General features: G+C 32.5%; 3 protein-coding genes across 5 annotated transcripts; 2 read left to right on the top strand and 1 right to left on the bottom strand.

Annotated features, from left to right (window-relative positions):
• Positions 1–4,809: 4,809 nt before the first annotated feature.
• On the top strand, positions 4,810–8,124 carry LOC134282676 (DNA ligase-like). 3 transcript variants are annotated; one of them, XM_062765078.1, is made up of 11 exons: positions 4,810–4,945; positions 5,083–5,205; positions 5,327–5,472; positions 5,650–5,906; positions 6,171–6,365; positions 6,522–6,590; positions 6,709–6,963; positions 7,178–7,358; positions 7,474–7,577; positions 7,683–7,789; positions 7,901–8,124. In XM_062765078.1, the coding sequence occupies exons 2-11, from the start codon at positions 5,106–5,108 to the stop codon at positions 7,966–7,968; spliced, it is 1,482 nt and encodes a 493-aa protein (XP_062621062.1). In that variant the 5' UTR covers positions 4,810–4,945; positions 5,083–5,105; the 3' UTR covers positions 7,969–8,124. The 3 variants fall into 3 exon arrangements, with proteins under 3 accessions (XP_062621062.1, XP_062621064.1, XP_062621063.1); XM_062765080.1 differs by having other exon boundaries at positions 4,848–4,932; positions 5,069–5,205; XM_062765079.1 differs by having other exon boundaries at positions 4,851–4,939; positions 5,078–5,205.
• LOC134282677 (guanine nucleotide exchange factor MSS4-like) lies at positions 8,108–9,583 on the bottom strand. Its single transcript, XM_062765081.1, has 2 exons — positions 9,364–9,583; positions 8,108–8,831 (listed from the first exon to the last, which is right to left on the bottom strand). The coding sequence occupies exons 1-2, from the start codon at positions 9,490–9,492 to the stop codon at positions 8,592–8,594; spliced, it is 369 nt and encodes a 122-aa protein (XP_062621065.1). The 5' UTR covers positions 9,493–9,583; the 3' UTR covers positions 8,108–8,591.
• Positions 9,584–16,865: 7,282 nt separating this feature from the next.
• Positions 16,866–21,532, top strand: LOC134282678 (PSME3-interacting protein-like). Its single transcript, XM_062765082.1, has 6 exons — positions 16,866–16,987; positions 18,177–18,264; positions 18,534–18,629; positions 18,861–18,974; positions 19,136–19,182; positions 19,666–21,532. Exons 1-6 carry the CDS (start codon positions 16,876–16,878, stop codon positions 19,857–19,859), a joined length of 651 nt encoding a protein of 216 aa, XP_062621066.1. The 5' UTR covers positions 16,866–16,875; the 3' UTR covers positions 19,860–21,532.
• Positions 21,533–25,930: the final 4,398 nt, after the last annotated feature.

Genomic DNA, 25,930 nt, shown 5'->3' on the forward strand with positions numbered 1-25,930 from the left:
GTTTTTTTCTTTTTTATTTTAAGCTATACAATATAAAAATTTAATAAAAGGGGGCTAGAATATATTCGCAAACAGTAAATAGTAATGATCAATTTCTGTTGGGATATAAATGGGGAAGACTTTCCCAATGTCAGCAAGACTGGCAATTTAACTATTGAAAAAATAAAGCGGAGTAAACTTATATAAAAACTTAATGTCATTTTCCTTATAAACATACGAGGGTTGTCCAAAGCGTTTTTCTTGAAAGGTAATGGGCGCACAAAGCTGAAATTTTCAGTAAATGTTTATTCATCATATTTAAGTGCATCATTATGTTTTTGATAATATATAGACAAAAATAAAGATTTTATTATGCTTAAATGTGCACAGGGTACGGTCCTACGGCGCACGGTAAAAATAGCAAGGTTATATTATAGAATACACAAGAATTAATTCGTAATTAAAGTTTTCAATACATAAGATTGAAATGAAAATTATCATAATTCGATTCCTTAATCAATTTTGTCGTCTCTATTAAAATTTCAAGGCATTTGGTTAATTTTTGGCAGTTTCCCGAGCATTCGAAATGGGAAAGAAGTAAACACAACACACGGAAAATAGCGATTATTGATGACATTACGGCGCACCGGAGAGCAGTACTGTTCCGTTAGATTAGGATGTTGTAATGACACTTTAAGAGACTTTAAATGAATACAGAAGAAAGGAAATATGACAAATATCACCAGATCTTTAGTATATAAGTTTTCTTAGCAAAGTCTTTTTGATTGAGTCCCCAGGTAGTACAAAATATACGGACAAACTGCTATTGTAATAGCAAAAGACGCTGTCACTGTCGACCGTGGATATGAGATTGTCTGTTGGTTGACTGAGGGGTGAGAATACTGTCCGTAACTTCATAATAAATCATTAGAAGATTGCATGTATGTGCCAGATTAGTACCTTAACTAGTTATAGACACTCACGTATGTGAATCAATGGCATTTCTAAATTTAAGTGGGACTTATCCAACTTTATTTTAAGCAAAGATGAAACGTAACGCTTGTTTTGGACACTTTGACGTTATCATCCGTGCGCAGTAGGGCGATACAATACATAACATAAAATCTAATAATTTGTTTATTAATGCATGTATCTATCTGAAATTTGCTCTGTTTATTCATAACATATGTACTAAAGAGTAGTGAAAGTTTCAGAACGCAGTGATGGTTATTTTTCAAACTAGACAACTTGTCCACGATTTTACGGGACAACCCTCGTAAAATATTAAAAAATGAAGTCAAATACTCCCCCCCCCTGAAATAAAGATTTCGATTGTGGTCATTTTTATCGTTTATTTAAGACACAGAATCACACCTTCACCATCATTTTCTCACCCCTCCCCATGAAAGTCTTATTTCAAGTGTAAAGTTGGGAAAAATCTTACAGTACTATTTAAAACTTTTCTCCCCTTTTGTATGTATTTTATAACCCCCCCCCCCGCTTTAAAAGTGGGAGGGTGTATAGTGATCGGGATGGCCGTCCGCCTGTACATCCATCTGTCACGCTTTGGGGTACCATATCCTATCCGCAACTCATCTTATTCTAATGAGGGAAATTTAATGAGACTTTCACAGAATCTTTGTTACATAGTGTCACTGTGACCTATTTTGGGTGCCCCTAGCAAAATATGGACACTGCCATTCTTTCTAAAATATTGAAGGGTATTCATCTCTTATCCGCAACTCCTTTTATACCACTGAATGAAATTAAATGAGACTTTCACAGAATCTTGTTCATTATCATGAAGGTATAGATTTCAAGCATATAGTGTAAAGTTTATCTTTTTTATGATAAATTTAAAATTCTTTATCTCTTAGCTTTACATTTTGAAGGAAAAACAAACCATTTCAATGATAACCAAAAAGTAACACAAAAACGCGCTAAATTAAAAATTTCATGACACTGAAGAAAAATGAATTTTCGCTTTCTACGAGGTGATCGGTTTTCTTCTCGATCTAAAACCCTTCCCCTTTAATTTTGCGGTGTTCTTGATATATAAAGTGAATTAAACAGTGGCAATTCATTTATAATTTTATACTGATGTTATATAATATCATTTTGACAAGGGGACTATAATTTCGTAACTTGTCATGACAATAGACTTGACTTCAATTCAATTTCTTGATTACGTAGTATTACAAGATTTTAACAAAAGGACTTCAACTATTTCAAAAATTTTAAATTTTATTCGCTTTGATTTTTGATTTCATGTGCTTATATATCTGCACCTAGTGTTGGGTATATGCTTCTTGATATTTATAAAAGGGAAAATACGTTCAACGTAAGAAAATTAAAACTAAAAATTTAGCAGGGTGGTATCGCCAACACAAATCGTTTAATATAGCAACAAAAAATAATATCACTTCACTTTTAGAGGTTTTTATCAATTACATCGCTTGAAAACTGAAATAGAACTATTTCCTACTTTTCTAAACTGAATGTCATCTTTACCTCGCACGTGACGGCATGACACCAGAACTTATAGCTAGGTCTCTGCCAACTTAAATGTCAGTGTTTTGAGAACATGTTTCTGGTCGTGTATGATAACTTTTTTTATGGATCTCGATACCATCTTGCCACACGATGATTTTTCTTCCGCATTTTAAAATATAAAAATCTAAATTTAAACTAGAGGTACTGTAAGCACTAAGCTCACTAATGTTACCCCTCCCCGCCTCCCATATACCATTAAAATGGCAAAATCCATGTTTTGCTCTGGGGTACCCAAAATAAGTGTCAGATCAAAAAGCAAAATAGGAGGTCACAATGACATTATGATTATGTATTAAAGAACCTATGTAAGTATCAAATTTTATTCAGTGGTATAGGAGAAGTTTCTGATAAGAGACTATAATGGGTATACTATCCTTCAATATTATACAACGAATGATCGTGTCTTTTGCTCTTTGAAACCCAAAGTATTTGTCCGATCAAAAAATAAAATCACCCGAGTCGGTGGTGCACAATGGCACTATGAAACAAATATTTCGTAAAAACCTCATTAAAACATTCAGTGTTAATTAAAAGAGAAGTTGAAGATAAGAGATGGTATCCCAAAGCTTAACAGATGGACGGACTTACAGACAGACGGACGGACACCCCGATCACTACATACCCTCCCACTTTTGAAGCAGGGGGTGTATATAATTATGATACATCTTGAAAACTCGATCTGAAAGTTTGACAACATATTTTTTTGTTCAAAAATAAGCATAAATTAATTCATTTATACACAGTATATATTCATCACTCGTTCATAACGAATTATTTATCGGCAACTTTTACAATATTAATTAAATCTCCTTTCTAACTTCCACAGGAGGGTATCTTCTACCTATCCCCACTTTTTAGAAATTCAATTCTACCCATTCCCACTTGTAAATAACAATACATGTAGATGTTTATGTAGTTAATTTGTTTTCACAATAATTAGACTTAATACGTCGCCTCTTAGATTTATAAGTATTTTGTCCATTTTAAGACAGAAAATAACGAATAAATTTATGAAAAATATGAATTATTTCATTTATCGATAAATTTATGGATTTGAGAAAATAACAAAGAGAAAAGTGATACAAGAATAAGCACTTTCCTATCCTGATTCTAGAGCATAAAATAAATACATGTAGATTTATCGGGGGGGGGGGGGGAGCATTGAAGTAGCTAGATTTTAAAATGAACATTTTGAAAATGATTTAGTTTATTATTTTTCTTTAAAATACAGGTATAAAAAGTCTGATTTATAATCCTAAAAAGTAAATATACCAGTCTTCTATTCCAACAGGTACTCATTAATAATTGTTGATCATTGTTTACATAGTAGTTATATGTTTTCCTAGTTAAAGCAATATGAGCTGCATTTTTTGAAAATTTTTAATTTGCTGTTAAAATGTGTCATTAAGATAAATTTGTATGTAACTTAAACTTTAATGATCAATTAAACTGAAATAAAGCAGAAGATAGACTTCTATTCCAAGATACAGTTTTATATAAGAAATCATTATTGTACAGGACGACAACAATGTAATTTTGATTCAATCAAAGCTTATAAATAGTTCTTCCATCGCAAATACGAATAACAGTAGTTTATTAACGTTATTTTTTTCTGTCACTGAAAAAGTTACTTAAAATTTTGCAACAAAAATTTCCGACATCAAAGTTGCAGCTCATATTGCTTTAATTATTTGTTAAGACAAAAATTCCACCTATTCCCACATGAAATCTTACCTTTTCCTACCTGATTTTCAAAAAGTGGGAATAGGTAGAATGATCCCACAGGAGTATTAATTAAGAGAGAACGTATTAGAAAAAAAAATATAGGCTCAGATTTTGCTTATACTTAACTTAATTGTTTGCATACTATGGGTGAAAAAATTATTTCAGCAACAAGTGCATGTGTATAGTCTTATAAAATAAAAATAGAATCGGAATAGAATAACACTTATTATTACCAAATCGGGATCCAATGGACATATTAAATATATATAAAACAATATGTATAATAACAGACAATATATACAATGAAAAGTATTTAATACATTGTTTTTATGTGTAAATTATTATTATTCGTGCAATTTCAGAGAAGAGAATATTTTTTGTTTGTAGTTTTTTCTAAAATTTATATTTTCGGATGAATTGCAAGTCTTGAAAAATCGTAAGTCTATGTTTGTTACAAATCGCAAGTCTTCGTGTTCTAAAAATAGTATAAAGGCAACAATTTTTCGGAATGCCTCTTATTTATACCTTTTCAATAATGGGAAAATCCCGAAGCAATGACAGGTGTTTGTTTACAATTTTGTGGGCGTGTCCATTGCATGTTCGTACTTGAGGAAGATACAAGGTATAAATGCCGGTTTGCCGTTTCTCTTGATTCATAACAGGAAAACGCAACAAGTAAGACGTACATGTAGAATATATTTCCAAAAATTAAGCTGAATACATATAAACTTGTACAAGGGAAAGAAAAATTTATGTTAATACATGTATGTACATATTTCCCATTATAATGAATGTTATCTTTATCTTATAGGTCAAATAGATCAGAAATCCATTAAAACATATACACTATGGCAACAAAACAGAAATGCAAGTACTGGACAAAATGTTACAGAAAAGATAAAGATCACTTCAAAAACTTCCTACATCCAGAGGAAGATGGGGACACAGGTATAAAACGTTCTCATGTTCATGTACTAATTATCACTTAAACTGGATCATGCATGAATTTTAAGCTTATGAGCCCTTTTTTCTAGAATGATAGTGAAATGTGTGTTTTATTTTACTTCAGATACAGAAATTGAAGAACCCGAGGTTAAAAAATCTCCTCTGAAACTAAAGAGGCAAAAAACCCATGAACTGAGTATAACAGAAGATATGGATGTGGATCCAAGTCGACCAACTCTTAAAAAACTCAGGTCTCGCTCTGTCAGCATGGTTAGTATCATAATCAAAAATGCAAAATTATATATTGTACCTAACATTAGAAACATGTACATGAAAAATAAAAATCTGCACAGTATTTACTTATTTAAAAAAAAAACAAATAAAGTATATGATTTCTGTTCTGATGTTATTATTATGTGTGATTATATCTATTTTTATATTTATCAGGAAAAACCAAAGCCTTCAACCAGTGACGATGTAGCAGGACCATCCACAGCTGAAGACGATGACCGTCCTGATTGTATATACTGGGAGAAGTGTTACAGGAAGGACCCAAATCATATCAAACAGTTCAGACACCCTGCTGATGGACCTCCAAAGAAAACTAAACGACCTAAAGCAGAAAATAAAATTGAGGACGGGGAGGAAAAATCAGTGGCGGGGGGATACAGACTGAAGAGAATCGGCAGCCATTACACCTGCACGTAAGTTATATACCCAGTGCACTAGTTAGCAAGTATCCCGTATTTTCTATAGCATCAATATTTTGGGATTTTCTATCATTAACCATAAATTGAAATTGACATTGTCAAGAATTTTTTACTTGAATCATAACAAAATTCATCATTCTAAATAATTCAGTTTATTTTAAAGAACAATATACCTGTACAATATTAACAGTTAATAAACAGAACTAAATACATGTATGGAAACAGACACAAATCTATAAACATCTCTTTTCATTTTAGATGCATTGGGTGGAAAGTACAGAAAAATGCTCCAAACAAGAGAACTTGCAGACACCTGAGAGAATATCTGGGAGATGAGTTTGAAAAATCACGAGTAGGCAAACTTCCTGCTGATAAAAAAGTTACACCAGCTCCCTCCAAAGTTTTCCAACATATCAACATAAGCCTGTTGTTAGCAAACAAATACGATGAAAAGTAAGTTAACCTGGCTAATTTTTAAAGTAAAATGAATTTCTAATTCACACAAACATATATATACATATTACTCTTAATTTTTTTCATCCATTCTTACACAAAAATGACGAATCTTTTTTAAAAAATCAAACTCCTACTTATGTCTGGTCTTTACAGGAAAAATGATCCTACAAACTGGTGGATCAGTGAGAAGTTAGATGGTGTAAGAGCATTTTGGAATGGAAGGTAAGTTTTAAAAAAGGAAATACCAATAAAAATATATTTCTAAGAAAAACGAAATCATGTTTTAACAATTCAAATAATTTTAACTACCGTACTAAATAACATCAAATTTCCCTTGCAGATGTTTTTATTCTCGACTTGGCAATCCATTCTATGCTCCAAAGTGGTTCACAAAGGACCTACCCACAGACATGCATTTAGATGGGGAGCTGTTTGGGGGCAGGAAGAATTTTCAGAGCACTGTTAGTATAGTGAAGACCCCCGAGTGTGACCAGTGGAAGAAAATTAAGTACCACGTGTTTGATGCCCCTAATCTACAAAAGGAGACATTTGAGAAGAGGATGAAATCCATTAAGGACTTTTTTGATGAAATTAAGTAAGTTAGCTGCATTTGAAAATTTGAATTTTGAATTTTTTTAAACCAAATATCACCGGGTTCACAGGTCTGTTCAAGTCCCAGTTGAGACATGATTTTTCACCACCTGTGACACAAAAGTCTCACATAATTTTGAAAGGGATTTTCAGAATACATTTCCATTCCAACTAAATGCCTCTATTGCATATAATTTAATCTCTTTGTCCTTTTGCAGTCCTGAATATGCAGTCATGTGCAAGCAAGAAAAATGTACTGGCAAAAAGCAGATTGATGATGAACTGAAGAGAGTTATTGGCCTTGGAGGGGAGGGGCTCATGATTCGCGAGCCTGGATCTCAGTATGAAAGGCGGAGATCGAATACACTGCTCAAGATCAAAACATTCTACGATGCTGAGGTAATTGTACATTTATTTTCCACAAAAAATAAATATTTTGTCACCTGTTTCATGTGTACAAAAACCCATTATATAAATATATATGTTAATTTTTTTTTAATTTTTAATTTTTCAGGCTGTTGTCATAGGATATGACCCTGGGAAAGGTCGTTTCCAAGGAAAAGTAGGAGCTCTTAGATGCAAAATGGCCAATGGAAAAATATTCTCAGTAGGATCTGGGTAAAAACATGACTACATTTCATTTAAAAAAAAAAAAAGATTAAAAAACCCCAGGTTTGTACAGTTGGTACAATGTCTTTAAAAAATTTTTTTGTTCTATAACAGATTGAGCGACAAAGATCACAACCGCCCTCCCAAAATAGGCTCCATCATCACATACAAATTCCAGGAGTACACAAACTCTGGATCCCCTAGATTCCCCACTTTCTTAGGTAAGATATACAACTTGTTCACATAAATTATCAAACTTTTATAAACCAAAATCTTCAACTCCATGTACACTCACACAGCATTAAATAATAAAATTTGATTGACAATTCCAGGTGTTAGAATAGACATGGACAAACCAAAAGATGCTGTATTACCAGAGATTAAGAAAGACGACTCTTAAAGAGGGATCTCTCATCCGATTAAAAGGCAGCTTTATTCATCATGACATACCACAGTAACATCAAACCAAAGAACTTTCAGTGTATACATGTGTGTTTGACACAAGAGGTGTTTGTGGACAATTTATTATACCAGAACTCTGTAATTTTTTATTTTTTTAATCAATGTTGTTATGAGTAGCTGTGACATAAATTAAGCTGTACAATGTTATATTTTACATCAGATTTGAAGTGCAATTTTTCATCCATCATCTGCTGTGATAAATATCCTTTAACATTATTTTGAAATCTCTTTTTTAACACCATGTAATAATTTATGTTATTTATTTGTTATGAAATTTTTTATCTTTTTTTTTTTTTTTTACAAACATCACATGTGTTGTATTCATTTCAATGTCTTAGTACTGTAATAAAAAGAGAAAAATTATTTGACTTTGTTCTTTCTTTGGTGTTTAAAGTTTACACCTTGCAGTGAGTGTGTTAATTACATATAAGTTTGTTTAGAAGAGCCTTATATAATATTTCAAATGAATACAAAACAATAAGAAGAAAATTGTTTTTGTTAAATGGATATTTTCATGACTTGGTCCCACGCTGATGAACATCTTCCTGAACAAAGTTTAACTTATTCTGCATGCTTCACCCGATCCAGAGCAATGTAAAATGCTTTTTTATTGTTAATGTCATGCCACCCAATAGGTCCAATTTCACAGTCTGCACAGATGAGGTATTTTATTGTTTCAACTGTGTTTGTAAATCCTAGATTTTCAAATTCAAACATGTCATCCACTTTCCAATATTTCTTCAATGTTTCGCCCGTTTCCGAAGTTCCATCAGCCTTTTTCTTCATATGAGGCATGAAAAACTAGAAGTATAAAGGAATAAATTAAGCTCTTCCCAAACCTTGGAATTGTTAAAATAATACAAAGTCTTTGTCATAAATTTTGGTTTTAAAATATTAGACTTTCAACTTTCAGTCTGTAGCAAAATAAACAGGGTAGATAATATGTCTACCACAAATGATCCAGAGAATTCCCCACAGTTGACATGGCATTAACAGTAACCAGTAAATAATTTTTTAAAAGCAAGATTTATATCTTACATGCAAGAATGCAAGAGAAAAATAAAAACATGTATGTCAACATGCAAGAAAAATATGTTGACATCCAAGAAAAATGTTAACATCAGCTGTTCTGTTACCTTCTTAATCATTTCGGAGCGGATCTACTTTGATATACTACATTGCAACTTTATAGGACGAAATCTAACAGTTGTGATAGCGATACAGTTTATAATTTTTTTAAAAACTATATTCTAGGCATTGGTCCCAGTCCACAGATATGCAGATCTGACAAATACTAAAATAGTCATTTTTACAAAACTGTTAAACAAATTACCTCTACTTCACAATACACAGCCTTCTTTGGTAACAAAACAGTAGAACTACATCTTTCACAATACAGTTTTGTCTTATTCTTCCCATCTTCCACAAATATTTCATGAGCAGTCGATTCTTTGGTCGTCATTTTCAGTTGAAAGTGAAAGTAGCATTTTAATGAATGCGCATGCGTAAATTTTTCTTCATCACCCAAACGCTTTTCAGAACGAAGAAAACAGAATATTGTAACAATCTTTATGTAACATTGAATATTTTTTGAGAGCGTAGAGAAGTGCTGTGTGGCGTAAGTTTCGTTGCTTTATTTTCCCAGATTTTCACAGGATCATTTCATTTCATGGTCTCTCTGCATTGAATTACTTTCAATGTACACTTTTTTCTTTTTCCAAATCTCAGACAACTTGTTCTTTCTATGAAAATCAAAATAAGACAATATTTACCATCATTACTGCATTACATGATTCCAGTAATTTTTCAGACGTTATAACTGTTTGAGAGTGGAGATGCAACATGCATATCTACAGTTTATTATTATCAAATAAGATGCAAAAAAATTTAAGGGAAAGTAACAAGCACCATTAAGAACCAAAGGGGCTTGTCACCATATGGGTTTAGTTCTGTCAAGGCATAGGAGCATAGGTTAGGAGTTGTCACCATATGGGTTTAGTTCTGTCGATTTACATTTGCCATATAAAATTTAAATAATCAAAGTGAAACCCTGTTTTTGGACATGCCATTACTCAAATTAGAATATAGATCATTTAGTTGCAATTAAGCATATAGGAGTGGATCTGCTTCGGAACAATTTTGAAGCATACAAAAAGGAGTTGCACTGAAAATAACTACCAAATCAACCATAACAGACATTTCTTAGTCCTTATATACCTTTTACTGACTTCCCAAAGATCATAATCTGTTGAGAGGTGGACCATTAGGCCACAATAAATAAATTGCTAGATTCTCATCCGAATTTTTTTAAAAATGGGGCTTTTATTTTATATTTCCACAATTTTGCAGATTTGTTATTTATTGACCTGGTCAATCGGTGTAATTTTATCTACAATACCCAAATAAAAGTCATAGAAAAGGTTCATGTCTTTTACTTCACATCATCACCAATCTTTTTCAACCAATGATATATACGCATGTATTACAGCTATTACCATCTTTTCAGCTGTCAAAATTATGTCGACTTTCGCGGAACGTAAAACGAAAGTAGAATGGTAGATGAATACCGATCCCGATCAGAATTAATACGGAGAAAAATAGAAATAAGAAAAATCGAGGCGGGGTATAAAATTGGGGCGGGCGGGGATGAGAATCTAGGAATATTTTTATTATGGCCTTAGGGTGAGCGCATATATTTTTTCAGTTTTAATTTAAATGGGGCTTGTCAAACCACACATGAGTGATGACAGTTTGTGCATCCAGACTCTGACATTCCATGACGTCGTATTTAAGTTTCATTATTTACTACGGTTTACAGTCAACTTGTACACAAACCGAGTTGTACACAAACCGACTCGTACACAAAAAGTCAACTCGTACACAAATCAGAAGTCAACTCGTACACAAATCAGAAGTCAACTCGTACACATTGTCATTTGTACATAGGTTTTCCTATGTGATTTAATTGGTATCAAATTGAAATGTGCAGTGTGTATTGATGCAGGGTGCAAGATGTATTGATAATAAAATTCAAATACAGTTTTCATCTTTTTAGAATTTTTTTTGGACTGATAGAAATCTGTTTGGTACAAATGGCAAGTCCAAATGACCGACAGCGGAGTCTGGATTTAAGGTATAATTTTCCTCAGTGTACAAAAATTGAGGAGTCAATTCGTACACAAAGGTTTTTCTTGCACATTTCAATCTATTTTATGCCTCTGGATTTACCTATACCATATGTGCAGATGAATTTTTTCCCACAAGATTTTGAATTTCCCGTAATTAGATCTTAGGTTTCAATTCGTAAGTATTTTTGTTATATAATTTAAATATTTATTTGTTGCATAAATGAGAGGTCCATTTTTTTGATTCTGTGGATTTAATTTTATATATCTTAAACGACATAATCAATTTCACCACAACAAATTGTAATACGTAAATTTTACATCTTAAAGTTAGTCTACTTTCATGCAAGTAATATATAGATATAAATATAATACATTTAGAAAGTTAGAAAATTTATGGCACCATAATGTATTGTTATATATATCGTGTAGATAGTAAATGCGATTGAAATACATTGTAAGATTTTAATGGTACATCGTATCAATCATTACACACAATTTTCATAAACATTGATAAAACTTATCAAATTTAAAAAAGGGGTAGTTACTAAACAGAGTACGCTAGAGTACGATAGTATACTTCAGAGTAGGCTAGAAAAATCGTGTATTTTCATATAATTAGACTGTTTATTTAAACAGTATTATAAATACTTAGTTTTACTGCTGGATAAACACGTATGTCTCTCGCACCATGGTGAAGTTTAAAGAAGGGTGAAATTTGGACCAAATTAGGAGTGTATCGTAATTTAGCGTTTGTCGCAAATCCAAGAAATCACCGCGCTTGTACCATGTGTTGGTTTAACAATAATTGTTCAAATTCCTTAGACCTAACAAGAAAAATTATTAAAATGTTCAACAACAATTTTAAAGATTAACACTTCTCTTTGTCCTTATTTCATTTTTTTCTAGAATATACATTATTTATATAAAAACAATTCCTAACAATTGTAAATAAAACGTTGTGTACGAGATGACTTCTGATTTGTGTACGAGTTGACTTTTTGTGTACGACTTGGTTTGTGTACGACTCGGTCTGTGTACGAGTTGACTGGACACCTTTACTACTTATGTGCAATATATTCATTAAAACAAGGCGAGTTTATTTTTTGCTGAACATTTGATGTTTATACTCTTACAAGATAGTAGCTGTAAACAAGTGATGCATTGTGGGTCCAGATATTACTGCGGAAAAAATTATGAAAATCCAATAAGAATTATTTTCTTTGCCAAGGCATTGTCATTAGAGCTGGCATTGTGTCTGACTCAGTGGCAATTCGCGCCGCTTGCTACTTTAAGAACAAAATTTCAGCTAAATTTTTTAATGTTTGATCATGTAGACATTCCAGACACTTTGGATTTTTGTAGTAAATGCACTAAGTTGGAGTTATTGTCTAGCTGTATTTATTTTGCTTGATATCCAATACTTGGAACAAATTCTGTCTTTAAACTTGATCCATAGGACTGGCACCTAGACATTGGCATAGTCACATGATTTTAGCAAGATTTATTTCCCATTGGTAGCCATATTGAGGTCAACATTGAAGTCAAGATTCCTACATTGTTCAACCAATTTCAACTTGTTATTCTGGGCACTAAAGCAAAGATGGACATAGTATTTCTTACAAAGCTTCCTTTATTCCATAATTGATTTTTGTCCCTATAGTTTTGCTTATATACATGCATAAAATTGGTTCTTCAAAGAGGAACTGCCATGCATGCTTATTAAAATAATTAAATTGGTAGTTCATAAAGGAAAAGATTTTCCAATTTGACCTCCAAGATGGTGGCCAAGGGAAATTGGAAGGGAAAATATGCCATATGAAAACTATCTTAGTATGCATATGTAGTACTGTAATGGTAAATAAAAGAGATGATGACATTCTATGTGAAGTGTAGAAACAATTTATTCTAAGAATTGTAAGGAGAGTTTAGCGATAAGTTTGCCACATTTTCTGACCTGTATGGCAGATTATATGGCAAAACTTAGAGTTGTCAAATGCAAGTCAAACTCCAAGGTCAAAGAAAGGAATTTTCTCAATGAGTATACATGTGAATTATGAAAGCCCAAGATCTAGACATTCAAAGGTTAAGGCCAAGGCAAGGTCAAAGATATTTAATAGTAGGATGAACTCTAAGGTCAAAATACATATTATCCAGGGAAATATCTTAGATAGATAGATATTTATTTGGTATACTACACATCCGTTGCAATATTCACAATATAATTTACAGATATATATATATATATATAAAAAATTATTAAACAATATAATTAATATAAATATAAAATATCAACTCGAAGGTCAAGGTCAGAATATATATATATACCAAGAAAAGATCTTGTTCCAATAAATACACATGTGAAGTATGAAAGCCCTCGCACCAACTGTTAAGAAGTTGTGGGCAAGGTTAAAGTTTTGTTTTGTTTTGTTCTTTCAAAAATGAATCAAACTCCAAAGTCAAGAGATCAAATATGTTAGTTTTCAAAGAAAAGTCTTGTCACAAGGAACTTATCAAAGCTGAACACGACTTGTAAATAGGCATACGCCATTTTCGATATCATTATCTATGATACATCAAAACCAGGGTATGCTCTTCAGATTCGTTACACCTGACTGCTTTATTGTCACGGTTATTGGCGTGGAATGGTGACTCGTGTTCATGCTAGTTATCTTGCATTACCTTAATTTGTTTACATTTTATTGCAGTTACGTGTATCTGTGTTTGTTTGTAAACTGCACTGACCTTTACAACTATAATTGTAAGTTTCTTTGGTATCTTACTTTCCTACATTAGACGAAGTATTACGTTATTATTGTCACTACAGAGTGCTGTATAGCATACGTTCATGTACACTGGTGTCGACTGATTACACTGAACAGTGACTAAGTTCTGCCCTTTATATAGAGGTCTGCAGATATAGCGAGAATCCGAGCAAAAATGGCGGACACATTCCTTTTATGAATTGTGTTCAGCTTTAAATACTATAGCCATAGCAATCAAAAGCTATGAGCAAGGTTGGAGTTTTTTGTGACTAACAGACAGACAGATGGATAGGACAAAAACTATATACATGACATGTACCCCCAAATCTTTATTTATGGAGGCATAAAAATTGTTCATGATATTTTTATCACTCATATCAAGTCATTACCCAGTAATTGATTAAAGCTTTTCACATGTAATCAAAAAAATTTATCATAGACTTTTCATAAGACCTTGATTTTACTTTTCCTTATTTTGTGTTTTAATTAGATGAGAGTGTTATAATATAATATTTTCATTAAACATTTTAATGAATACAAATTGGTAAGAGCTATACAACTATATGTACCAGTATGCCATAATTTTCTGTTCCTGACAATTGCATGATCTTGCTACAATTTTAAAGATTAAAAAATAAATCTTTCTTCCTTTTGCTCTTATTTCCTCTTATTACATGAGTGAGAATTTTTAAGTAGGTGATATAACATTTCCTCTAAAATTTTTGAAACAACATAAGAATGTATATACAGTGTATATAACCTTGTTTTATAAAGTTCTTTTTGTAATAGGTTGCACCCAAGTTTTCATATATCAGGAACAATAAGTTGAAATGGATAAATTTACAATATATTTCATAGCTGCAGAAAATCAGCTCTCACGAAAAAAATATATATTGAAGCCCCGGAGGGCAATTTTAAAAGCTCTTTGTGTACAAAACTTTCACTGACTGTTTTCAGAAAAAAAGATTATTTATTTTTGGAACAAAAGATTTAAAACGTTCATTCCACACTTAAAAATTTTAAAGGTGTAATTGCCAAAAAGCTACATTTCAAAAAATTCCAAACTCCTCTTTTATGACAGATATCATCATCAATTTTTAAGCAGAAACCGTTGAACTGAATTATCTTACAACCAAAATGGCAGATTTTTGGAATTTTTGTAAAATTTTTGATGATCTCAAATTTCAGGGCCAGGATTGCTATTAATTCAAAAAAACAATTAAATAGGAATGTCTTTGCTGTGAAAACATTGAAGGTTAAAGTTTATTTAAACAGGAACACAGGTGGTTGTATATATATATACAGTTTAAAGACCTGAATAAATAACATGTGAAGTAGAAACAGTGCACTTTTTCGTGCGCAATAAATATACAGTTTTTTCAATTGGTGGCACTGTAGCTCTCCGGTCTGTCAATATATTTTTTTGGAGAGCTATAGTTCTGCAGCTATTATTTTACTGGCTACTGCAAGTACTTTAGATAGCATTTCATTGCAATTTCATTTCACCCAGTATTTTTTTTGTACTGGTTGTAAATTAGTCACTATTTTCAGCAGCCTTTGATTTTTAATGAAATTTTTATATCTAGAAATATTGCAGTTGAAACTGACAGAGGAATATTCTTCAATTACATGTTTTACAAGCAATCATGATTTCATGCCCAATTACCGAGTAATGCAATTGTAATTTGAGTCCTTGTATCTGAGCCATACATTTACATTATATCAGTCATGCATCAGTATATCCATGTTTGTTGATGGTTGTTGATGATCCTCCATCGAGACTTTATTGGGGGAATCAGATGAGCCAGTTTCTCTCCTATTTCCAGTTTCATGACTGGGTACAGTTTGGGTTCATGTCAGGAATCAATAAACAGCAGTCAGGGTCATTTCCATAAGCGATTTATCAATTCTTCCGTGACAGTATAGAGAATTATATTAATGCATCATGTGCTCCCAAATATGTCATCTTCCCTCTCTCTTGGGACACCTTTGGTAAATGTAGCAAAATATTTTAACCATAGCCAGTGCTCTGTTGCCACCTTACTTATAAATCATCGACATTGTTGGACTTAAATGATAGGGTTTACTTTCAAATGCTCGAACAAACATTGCCACTCGCAGAAGAGAAGTGAAGCTGCTATAATTTAATAATCATGCAGAGAGAAATCGGAAGTTTTCCACTAACAACTGTTTGCTGTTCTTGATTAATTTGATTCGAGCCCCTTGTGTCACGAAACTTATTAATCTTCACTGTTTTTCACATTTGTGCAACTAAATCTGACAGATATTCATATGGAAAGCTCTCAAAAGGAATAAAAAGCATTTACTAAATTATTTCGCTGCATGCTAGAGAGTGATTATTAGTTTCAAAATAAATTTGAGTAAGTCCATATCCTTCCATCAAAAGTTGAAATATCTTTAATTAAGTCAGTGAAATATTCGAAAAAGATACCATTTAAATTCCTCAGTCAATCCAGCTGAAATTTTATGTGTACAATTTTTTCACTTAACAACTTCATGAAGGTGTGCTTGCCCAATGTTTTCATATTTTTAAAGTCATATATTGCCTATCTTTCATAAGTTCAGACTTCTTAAATTAAAAAGATCTTTCTATTTGGTTTGTTATTTTATATAAAGATAGGACTTTAATGTAAATTATGCAATTTAAATCAATTACATTTCATAGGTATCATAGATTGAAAACAAAAACCGAAATATTTTCTGACTTAGCATTTAAATATCAGACACAGTTTAAAGTCAATATAACTATAGAAATGTTTGGACATTTAAGTTGAAATCAGTGAAAATATCATGTAAATCTTTAACGTAATTTTTTATAACATATATATCATGTACCAGTTCTATCTAAGCTTAATTTAAGTATTTTTATTTTTTAACATAGATATTGTCCATATGTTAAATTTGTTTTTATTTTCATTCTTTGTAGAAGGTGAGATGTCCTCCTCAGATTTATCTGCAAGGTTTGTCAGCCAGGATACATTGGAAGAGAAAAGGAAGAAAAGACAAGAAGAGTGGGACAAAAAGAGGGGGCCTGATGATCCAGAAGGTAACTAAGAAACAAGACTGAGGGAACAGGAGGGGGGATGTACTGGTACTTACTCAGGGGTGGGAAAGAAAAAGACAAGAAGAATTGGACAAGTGGAAGATGTTCCAGAGGATAACCAGGAAAAAGGCTGGGGGAGGAGGGATCATTGGAGAACCATTTGTACTCATCACATAAGTAAACAAACAAGTTCAACCTTTGGTACCAAATATTGGGGGGGGGGGTAGTAATTAGACAGGAGATTCTTGTGCTCATATAGCACATCCATGTCATTTAAAAAAGTATATAATATACACTTATCCACTGGGTGTGAGTGGAAAAGCTCTTTTATCAAACCCGCGACAGAGAACTATTCCCCGAGGGCTTGCCCGAGGGGAATAGTTTCTGTCAAGGGTTTGATAAAAGAGTTATCCCACTCACAAACAGTGGATAAGCGTTTTATTATACTGATGTATAATATAATTTCTGAGGTTTGAATTTATTCGGAGTAAGATAATACTGCATGAATAATCTGAAATCCTGATGACGTCACACTGCTACTGAAGTCATTATGACATCATCAGTAGATAGATCTATCGTTGGAAATCAAAATTGGAGGCAAAAATTGCATGAAAATTTTCCGAGGGTGGATAGCAAAAACTATACCCCGGGGTATAGCTTTGCTACGTGGACTATCAAAGATATTAGCTATTTTACCTTCTGAACTTTATAGAGGAAACATTTTAACAGAAGTATAATAAATGGCATTATTATACTTCTGTTAAAATTTTTCCTATATAAAGTTCAGAAGGTAAAATAACTACTCTTTATAGACCACGCATAGCAAAGCTATACCCCGGGGTATATTTTTGCTATCCACCCTCGGAAAATTTTCATGCAATTTTTGCCTCCAATTTTGATTTCCAGCGATAAATCTATTGACTGATGATGTCATAATGACTTCAGTAGCATTGTGACGTCATTAGGATTTCAGATCATTCTTGCAGTATTATCTTACTCCAAAAAAATTCAATCTTCAGAAATTATATTACATCAGTGTAATAAAACGCTTATCCACTTCCCTGTCGCGGGTTTGATAAAAGAGCTATCCCACTCACAACCACTGGATAAGTGTATACTATCACAATTTCTAAGCTTTAAAATAATTGTGAATATAATCCGTATTTAGCAGCATGCTCTAATTCTGTTTCAGAATGTCCAGAGGAAGTGGTCGACAACAGATCTTTGTATGAACGTCTACAGGAACAGAAAAACAAGAAGGACCAGGAGTATGAGGAGCAGTTTGCACTGAGTGAGTTAACATGACACTTTGATGTTAACTCCAGCCTTACCTATCATACAATTATCCATTTCATTGAATCTTTGTTGTAAAATATGATAATTTGGACAGATATATTCACCAAGGAACATTGAAATCTTCATCATAAAATATATCTGTGGCAAGTACATGTTGTCATTGTTTTTTCATGTGGAATTGAATCTGTAATGACGTGCTGATTACATGGACAAGAATATTTAACTTCTTTACTTTCTTTGTTCTAGAGAACAGTGTAAAGGGACTAGAAGAAGATGAGGTAGCATTTCTTGACCATGTGTCAGATCGACAGATTGCCATAGAAAAAGCTCGGAGTAGCGAGGAAGCTAGAATTATCCTGGAACTTAAAATATCCTTTTACAAATCGAATGCATATAAAAAGCACCTGAAAGATATGAAACCTCAAATAAGATTTATGTAATGGTCCCTATAATGATGATTATGATTTTTATCTCAAAATGTGTTTGAAAAAGGATCTCAAATTTTAACTTATAATAAAGACTTTCAGTAGTCATTTAAGATTATAGAACCTTGACAAAAATAAGAAGCAAATGTCCACAAAATAGAGGACTCCAGGCCAAAAGAGGAAAAGAAACCAGTTAAACAACAGATAGGAGCAACATCAAATAAAAAATCACAACAGGCATTACTAGCTGGAGTTGTTAAGAGGAAAAGGTGGGTTGAATTGTGCACAACAGGAAAATTAAATGTTCAGATTGCAGAAGCTGTTGAGAGGAGATTTAAATTGATGGTATACTACATGTACTAAAATACCAACAGCTTTAGTTTTACCAGTCCTTTCCTTTCTTTAAATGCCTGGTTCATTTTTTTTGTAGTGTTGAAACAAGTGAAGAAAGCAAAAAGAGGAAACTCTCATCAGAAGGTAGGTGTGCACGGCAACAGAATTACTTCTTTCATTTTCAATTAAAAAATAATTTATTCGTAGAAAGAAGGAGAATTTATTGAGTCATGACTTTCAATTTTATAATGTCTTCACTTTAAAAAAGAAATTAAACAGTGAAGCCCCCCCCCCCTCTTCTGAAACACAAAATAAAAAGAATGTGCTTTCAGAACTTCATCTGTCATGACCTTAGATGTTGTCTAGATTATACACAAGTTGTATTTTACTAAAATTAGTATTTCTGTGAATGAAGTATCAAAAAGATTGATTTTGATTTCTGTGGGTACAATTAAACTTCAGGCAGACAGACTTCTGACTTTCATGGCTTACGGATATTTAACAAAAGAGTTTCATTCCATTTGTCTTCCTAGTGACAATAAAAAAAACCATTTGAATGAAAGATATGTTTTAACAGATGATTAATTTCTGTACTGAATTTCCTATATTCTCACTTTATATATTCAGAAACTTCAGAACAGAAGACACCATCATCAAAATCACAGGGTCTGCAGACGGCTAAAATAATTGGCATTTTGCCAGGACTTGGTGCCTACGATAATGACACTAGTGACTCGGATACTTCTAGCAGTGATTCAGAAGTGGAGGACATCAAAGTGGCACCCGCTAAAATTCACCTCAAAGTGGTGGAACAAGAGTGATGCATTCTGGGAATGTTTGTGTCCATCCTATAGAATGTGCCTGGTTATAATGAAAGTGAAAGTGCAAGCATTTCATTGGTACCTTTAGGCATGAATATGAAAGTTCCATTATAATGTGGATAAAAAGTAAATCATTATCTACATATCTACATATAGATAGATAGGTAATTATATTGGGTTAAGGCTTTGTTGCATCTAGAAAGCTAAAATCATAAGTCCCACAATATTTTGGGGAAGATACAAAATTTTAATTATTGAATGTATGGTAAATTACAATTGACTCAGGGGTACTTTTACCAAAACATTTCTAAATGATGAATGGTGAACAGTTCTTGAAACTTGTGATTTATGCAATATGTCAGTTTATCTTAACTTATTCATGAAACCTTTGCTGTTGTTTTCATGTTCCAGCACAATATGCCTGAATCATTTATGAGAACCACCAAATAAAAAGCCATATATAGTTGTTCTTGTCAAGACTGAGATCTGAATAGAATACATGCAACATGAAAAAATGTAATTAACTACATGAATTATTTACAGAAATTCAAAATTGAAATTCAGTGCATATTATTGCAGTTTTTAATTAAGATGTTAATCTTTTTTATGGTACAGTTAGTGGCTTCTTTTGGTGTGGAAATTGCAACATACTAATATTTTTTTTTAAAGTTGCTGAAAACTATGACATAAATCTTAGAGGTAGAATTCATAGATTAACCATTGGATAAGTAATTCTGGGGGAAAATTGCTGCTGGATGTTTTATGCATTAATTTCAAAAATACCTCTACTTCATACTGTTTACAGTTTGAATATTTCTTGTTTCTTTAAAACTTTACTAGTATTAGTAAACACTTACTGCAGACCTTTGTAACACAACATCTTTAAAATTCAGAATTATTTTAAAAATCAATAATAGATACTAGTTCACATAACAAGGTCATGGAAGCTTAATTTCAAATGTTTTCATAAGAAACCACCTGGTAATGGAATTTTACAAATAGAATGAAATGGCCAGGTTTCATTTCTGATTTTGAACCAACAGCACGAAAAATTCAAACCAGTTTGATTTAAAAAAAACATTTTACATGATAAATAGGTGGCCCAGGTGTAAACTGGATAAAAATATTTATTATACCCCCCGCAAACGAAGTTTAGGGGGGGTATATTGGAATCACCATGTCCGTCTGTCCGTCTGTCTGTCTGTCTGTCTGTCTGTAGACGAGATTTTGTCCGGACCATTACTCAGAAACTATTGGAAGGATTTGTCTGAAAATTTGTACAAATATTATTCACCATATGAAGTTGTGCACCTGATATTTTCATCTTGATTCGATTATTATTTTGAATTTTACAGGTGTTTTTTCATTTTTATTTTGTGGTTTTGTCCAGACCGTTTCTCAGAAACTATTGCAAGGATTAATCTGAAAATTTGTACACTTATTATTCACCATATGAAGGTGTGCAATTGGAATTTTCAACTCTTTTTGTTCATTTTTTTTGCATTTTACAGGTTTTATTTTTTATTTTAATTGACTTGTTCATTTTGGGCTCATGTATAAGGTTTGAGACATAGAATCTAGAAATTCTGTACAAAAATACTACAGCTTAAAACTACTCATATAAACTTTAAAAAAAGAAACATCATCAATTGTTAAAAACAGTTTTTACATTGCACAGAAGATAATGTAATTTTATTTATCTCTTGGGAATAATGACTGAACATGCATCCAGTTAAAGATAAATTAATGAGTTTGGTGTGGGAAGTTGAACATTAAGGCATCTTATTATCAACCATGTGTAATCTCCTGGGAATCAGGCACAAGAATTAAAGATCTCTCTTCTCTTATTCTCTTAATTGTAATTTATTGTCTGTCAAAGCACTTCATTACTGGATGACCAGCTCTTTATTTTCAATTGAATTTGATATAAAGTTATCAAGATTAATTTGATTTTGTATAATATGATTTTTTTTCAACAATCTTTTTTTTCAGAGTGACATAACACATAATTGCAATATATTTTTTTAATGCAGAAATAAAAAAATTAAATAAAAAAAATAATGTTACAATGGAATTACAATGTATTAGTATTGATGTTTCATTTGGTTGCACCTTTGTTTCATTCATTAAGAAACATGATGAGCAATTATATTTCACTGCAAATTTTTGTAAGTAAATTGCGAACACCTCTACATCCATAAAGTATTTTTGAATTGGCACCTTCTCTGAAAAACCCAGCGGGGGGTATTTGTCCCTATTGGACAGTTCTAGTTACAATTGTGTGTACAGCAACAGTAAAAGCAAGATGTTGGTTATATCCTTGTTGTTTTTAGCTCACCTGAGCCGAAGGCTCAAGTGAGCTTTTCTGATCACATTTTGTCCGTCGTCCGTCCGTCTGTCTGTCCGTCTGTCTGTCTGTCCGTCTGTAAACTTTTCACATTTTCGACTTCTTCTCAAGAACCACTGGGCCAATTTTGACCAAACTTGGTACAAAGCATCCTTGGGTGAAGGGAAATTTAAATTGTTAAAATGAAGGGACATATCCCCTCGCAAGGGGAGATAATCAAGAAAAGACAAAAAAATGGTTGGGTCATTAAAAAATCTTCTTCTCAAGAACCACTGGGCCAGTAAAGCTGAAACTTATGTGGAAGCATCCTGGGGTAGTGTAGATTCTAAATTGTTCAAATCATGACCCCGGGGGAAGGGCGGGGCCACAATGGGGAATCAAAGTTTTATATAGAAATATATAGGAAAAATCTTTGAAAATCTTCTTCTCAAGAACCACTGGGCCAGAAAAGCTGAAACTTATGTGGAAGCATCCTGGTATAATGTAGATTCTAAATTGTTCAAATAATGACCCCCGGGGAAGGGCGGGACCACAATGGGGAATCAAAGTTTTATATAGAAATATATAGGAAAATTCTTTGAAAATCTTCTTCTCAAGAACCACTGGGCCAGAAAAGCTGAAACTTATGTGGAAGCATCCTGGTGTAGTGTAGATTCTAAATTGTTCAAATCATGACCCCGGGGGGAAGGGCGGGGCCACAATGGGGTATCAAAGTTTTATATAGAAATATATAGGAAAAATCTTTGAAAATCTTCTTCTCAAGAACCACTGGGCCAGAAAAGCTGAAACTTATGTGGAAGCATCCTGGTATAATGTAGATTCTAAATTGTTCAAATAATGACCCCCCGGGGGAAGGGAAGTGCCACAATGGGGAATCAAAGTTTTATATAGAAAAATATAGGAAAAATCTTTGAAAATCTACTTCTCAAGAACCACTGGGCCAGAAAAAGTGAAACTTATGTGGAAGCATTCTGGGGTAGTGTAAATTCTAAATTGTAGGAATCATGACCCCCGGGGAAGTTTTACATAGAAATATATAGGAAAAATCTTTGAAAATCTTCTTCTCGGGAACCACTGGGCCAAAAAAGCTGAAACATATGTGCCCATGGAAGGATCATGGGGTGGTGTAGATTTCAAAATGTCTACATTATGATCAGTGGGTTAGGGTGGGGATGCATTATGTATAACAAGGGGGAAATCTGGTAAAGAACAGAATGGTCAAAGCTTCTCAGGTGAGCGATGTGGCCCATGGGCCTCTTGTTTTTGTGCTAGTCAATACATCTTTGATTGAGATTTGTCATAAATGAAGTCTACTAGTATTTAAGGCATTTTCATGGGAGAGCAGTCAAGAACACATTAAATCTGTCACATTTCTGTGCTTTTGAATCAATGGTGCACTTAACTATAAGACAGCTCATGGCAAAGCTTTGTTACTGTACATCACTTAATTTTCGCGACACCTTATTTTCGCGAGATAGTCATTAACTCTTTATTAGCGAGACAAAATTTTCACGAATTTCGGCCATTGCTCTATATAATCTTAAGGGATACTATTAATTGCGAGAATGAAATTTTTGCGAGCATATTGTCTCACGTAATTACGCGAAAATAAAGTTCTCGCGAATAAATAGTGATTTACAGTACCTGCAAAATATAAAATCTCTAGCACCTGCAACCCCTCAAAAGTTATGACCAAGGTTAAAGTTATCGAATGTAGGTCAATCTCAGGGATGGGGTAATCATAATCAGTAATCGTAATCAGCTGTAATAGATTACAGTTTGCCAAGTAATCTGGAGTAATCAGTAATCATCCATTTTTCTGATTACAAGTAATCGTAATTTAATCGATTACTCTCAAAAAAGTCTTGTAATCATGATTACTTTTTGATTACTTTATGATTACAATGAATAAAATGAAGTTTAAAAAATGATGGTTTTAAATGATATTCAGTGAATATTTTTCAGTGTGCAATTTTTTTTATAAGCAAAAATTATGATAAAAATTATAGGCTATATCTATAGCTTTATCTTCTATTGCCTTCAGATATACTTCTAATCAGTTTCATTGATCCTGGCAATTAGTAAAATCTCTCAGTTCCTAGCTATATTCAGTTGTCATTTCAAAATACTTTTGCATCTAAGCGATTCATCTTGTGAGGCTAGATATATATAGTATATGCTGAGGAAAATTTCTACAGGATCATTTTAAATTTGACTTTCTTTTTGTTTCAGTTAACATGTATGCAATGCAATTTTTCCCCTAGTAAACACAGTAAATCTTTGAATATACAAATAATTTTTTTCTAATGTATCTTTCTGATGTGTATTCTAAAACCATAACTTTGTTTGATTTATTAAAAATAAGTGATTTGATTAACAATAAAACACAGGTGTACATAAGAAGGGTCAGCTAGGATAATTATTTGAACAATAAAGAACTAATTATGCTTGTCCGGTCAGAGTGTTAATTCTAGTAAGAACATTGAACACTTGGCAGTTTAATTGAAAGGTTCATCACTCATATCAAAATGGTCAATTACACATAAAACAGTTCTCTATTGAATTCCTTAAACTATAATAATATGTCTCATTTGATTGACAAATTAAAAATATTTTTGTTTTCCTCAACAATAACACAGATATTTACAAATACATGTTTACATTATAGGAATAAGATGATCAGATGAACTATTTTGAACATCTATATAAAGACATGTATCCAAACTGTATTTGAACTCTACCTTTAAAATGTGTGAATGCATGATGATGAAAAAAAAATTCCTTAACATTAAACATTTTTTTTGGGGGGGGGATTAATGGGATTAATGTAATCTAGAGTAATCACACGTAATCATGATTACATGATGGAAAAGTAATCAGATGTAATTGATTACTTTTAAGAATGGCTGTAATCAGCCTGTAATCGATTACTTTTAAAATCCAAAGTAATTGTAATTTAATTGATTACTTTTGAAAGTAATCGACCCCATCCCTGGTCAATCTCCAAGGAAAATGGGTCAAAATTTATGGTGCCCACTGGATCTTGTATCAAGGAATGTCCTTGGTATATGAAAACCTTAGCACCTACCATTCAACAGTGTTCAAAACTTGAATTTTTTAAATATGGTCAAACTACAATATCAAGGATAAAAGGTCAATACTGTTGGTTCTCAAGAGAAAGACTTAAGTTATCACAAAGAATCTTACTGTGAAATATGAAAGCTCTAACCCAACTATTTACAAGTGATGACCAAGGTTAATGTTTTCAAAGGTAGGTCAACTCTTAGGGTCACAGTCTTGTCACAATAAATACACTTGTGAAGAATGAAATCCCTAGCACCAACTGTGCAAAAATATGGCCAAAAATGGTGTGTGTTTTTCAAAAGTGGGTCACACCCAAAGGTCAAAATTGTTGGTACTTAAGGGAAAATCTAAAATAAGAAATACATGTTCACATGTATATGTAAAAATATTAAAGCCGTAGATTTACAGGTAACTGTTCAAAGGACTTGTGTTATTTTTTCAAAGGTATGTAGGTAAAGGTCAACATAAAACGAACAATAGGTTCTCATTCTAATTTTTCAGGAGTATACAGTGTGTATATATTTCGATTCGGATACTAATATTTGCTTTAGTATATTTGCTTTAAACAAGAGGCCCATGGGCCTTTTAGGTCACCTTAGCATCACACAGAACCCCTGACTCTGGGGCCATGAAATTCACA

The sequence above is a fragment of the Saccostrea cucullata genome, unplaced genomic scaffold, assembly GCF_032062105.1.
Source record: "Saccostrea cucullata isolate Sc308-1 unplaced genomic scaffold, CSIRO_AGI_Scuc_v1 ctg183, whole genome shotgun sequence".
In the NCBI taxonomy this organism is placed as follows: domain Eukaryota; kingdom Metazoa; phylum Mollusca; class Bivalvia; order Ostreida; family Ostreidae; genus Saccostrea; species Saccostrea cuccullata.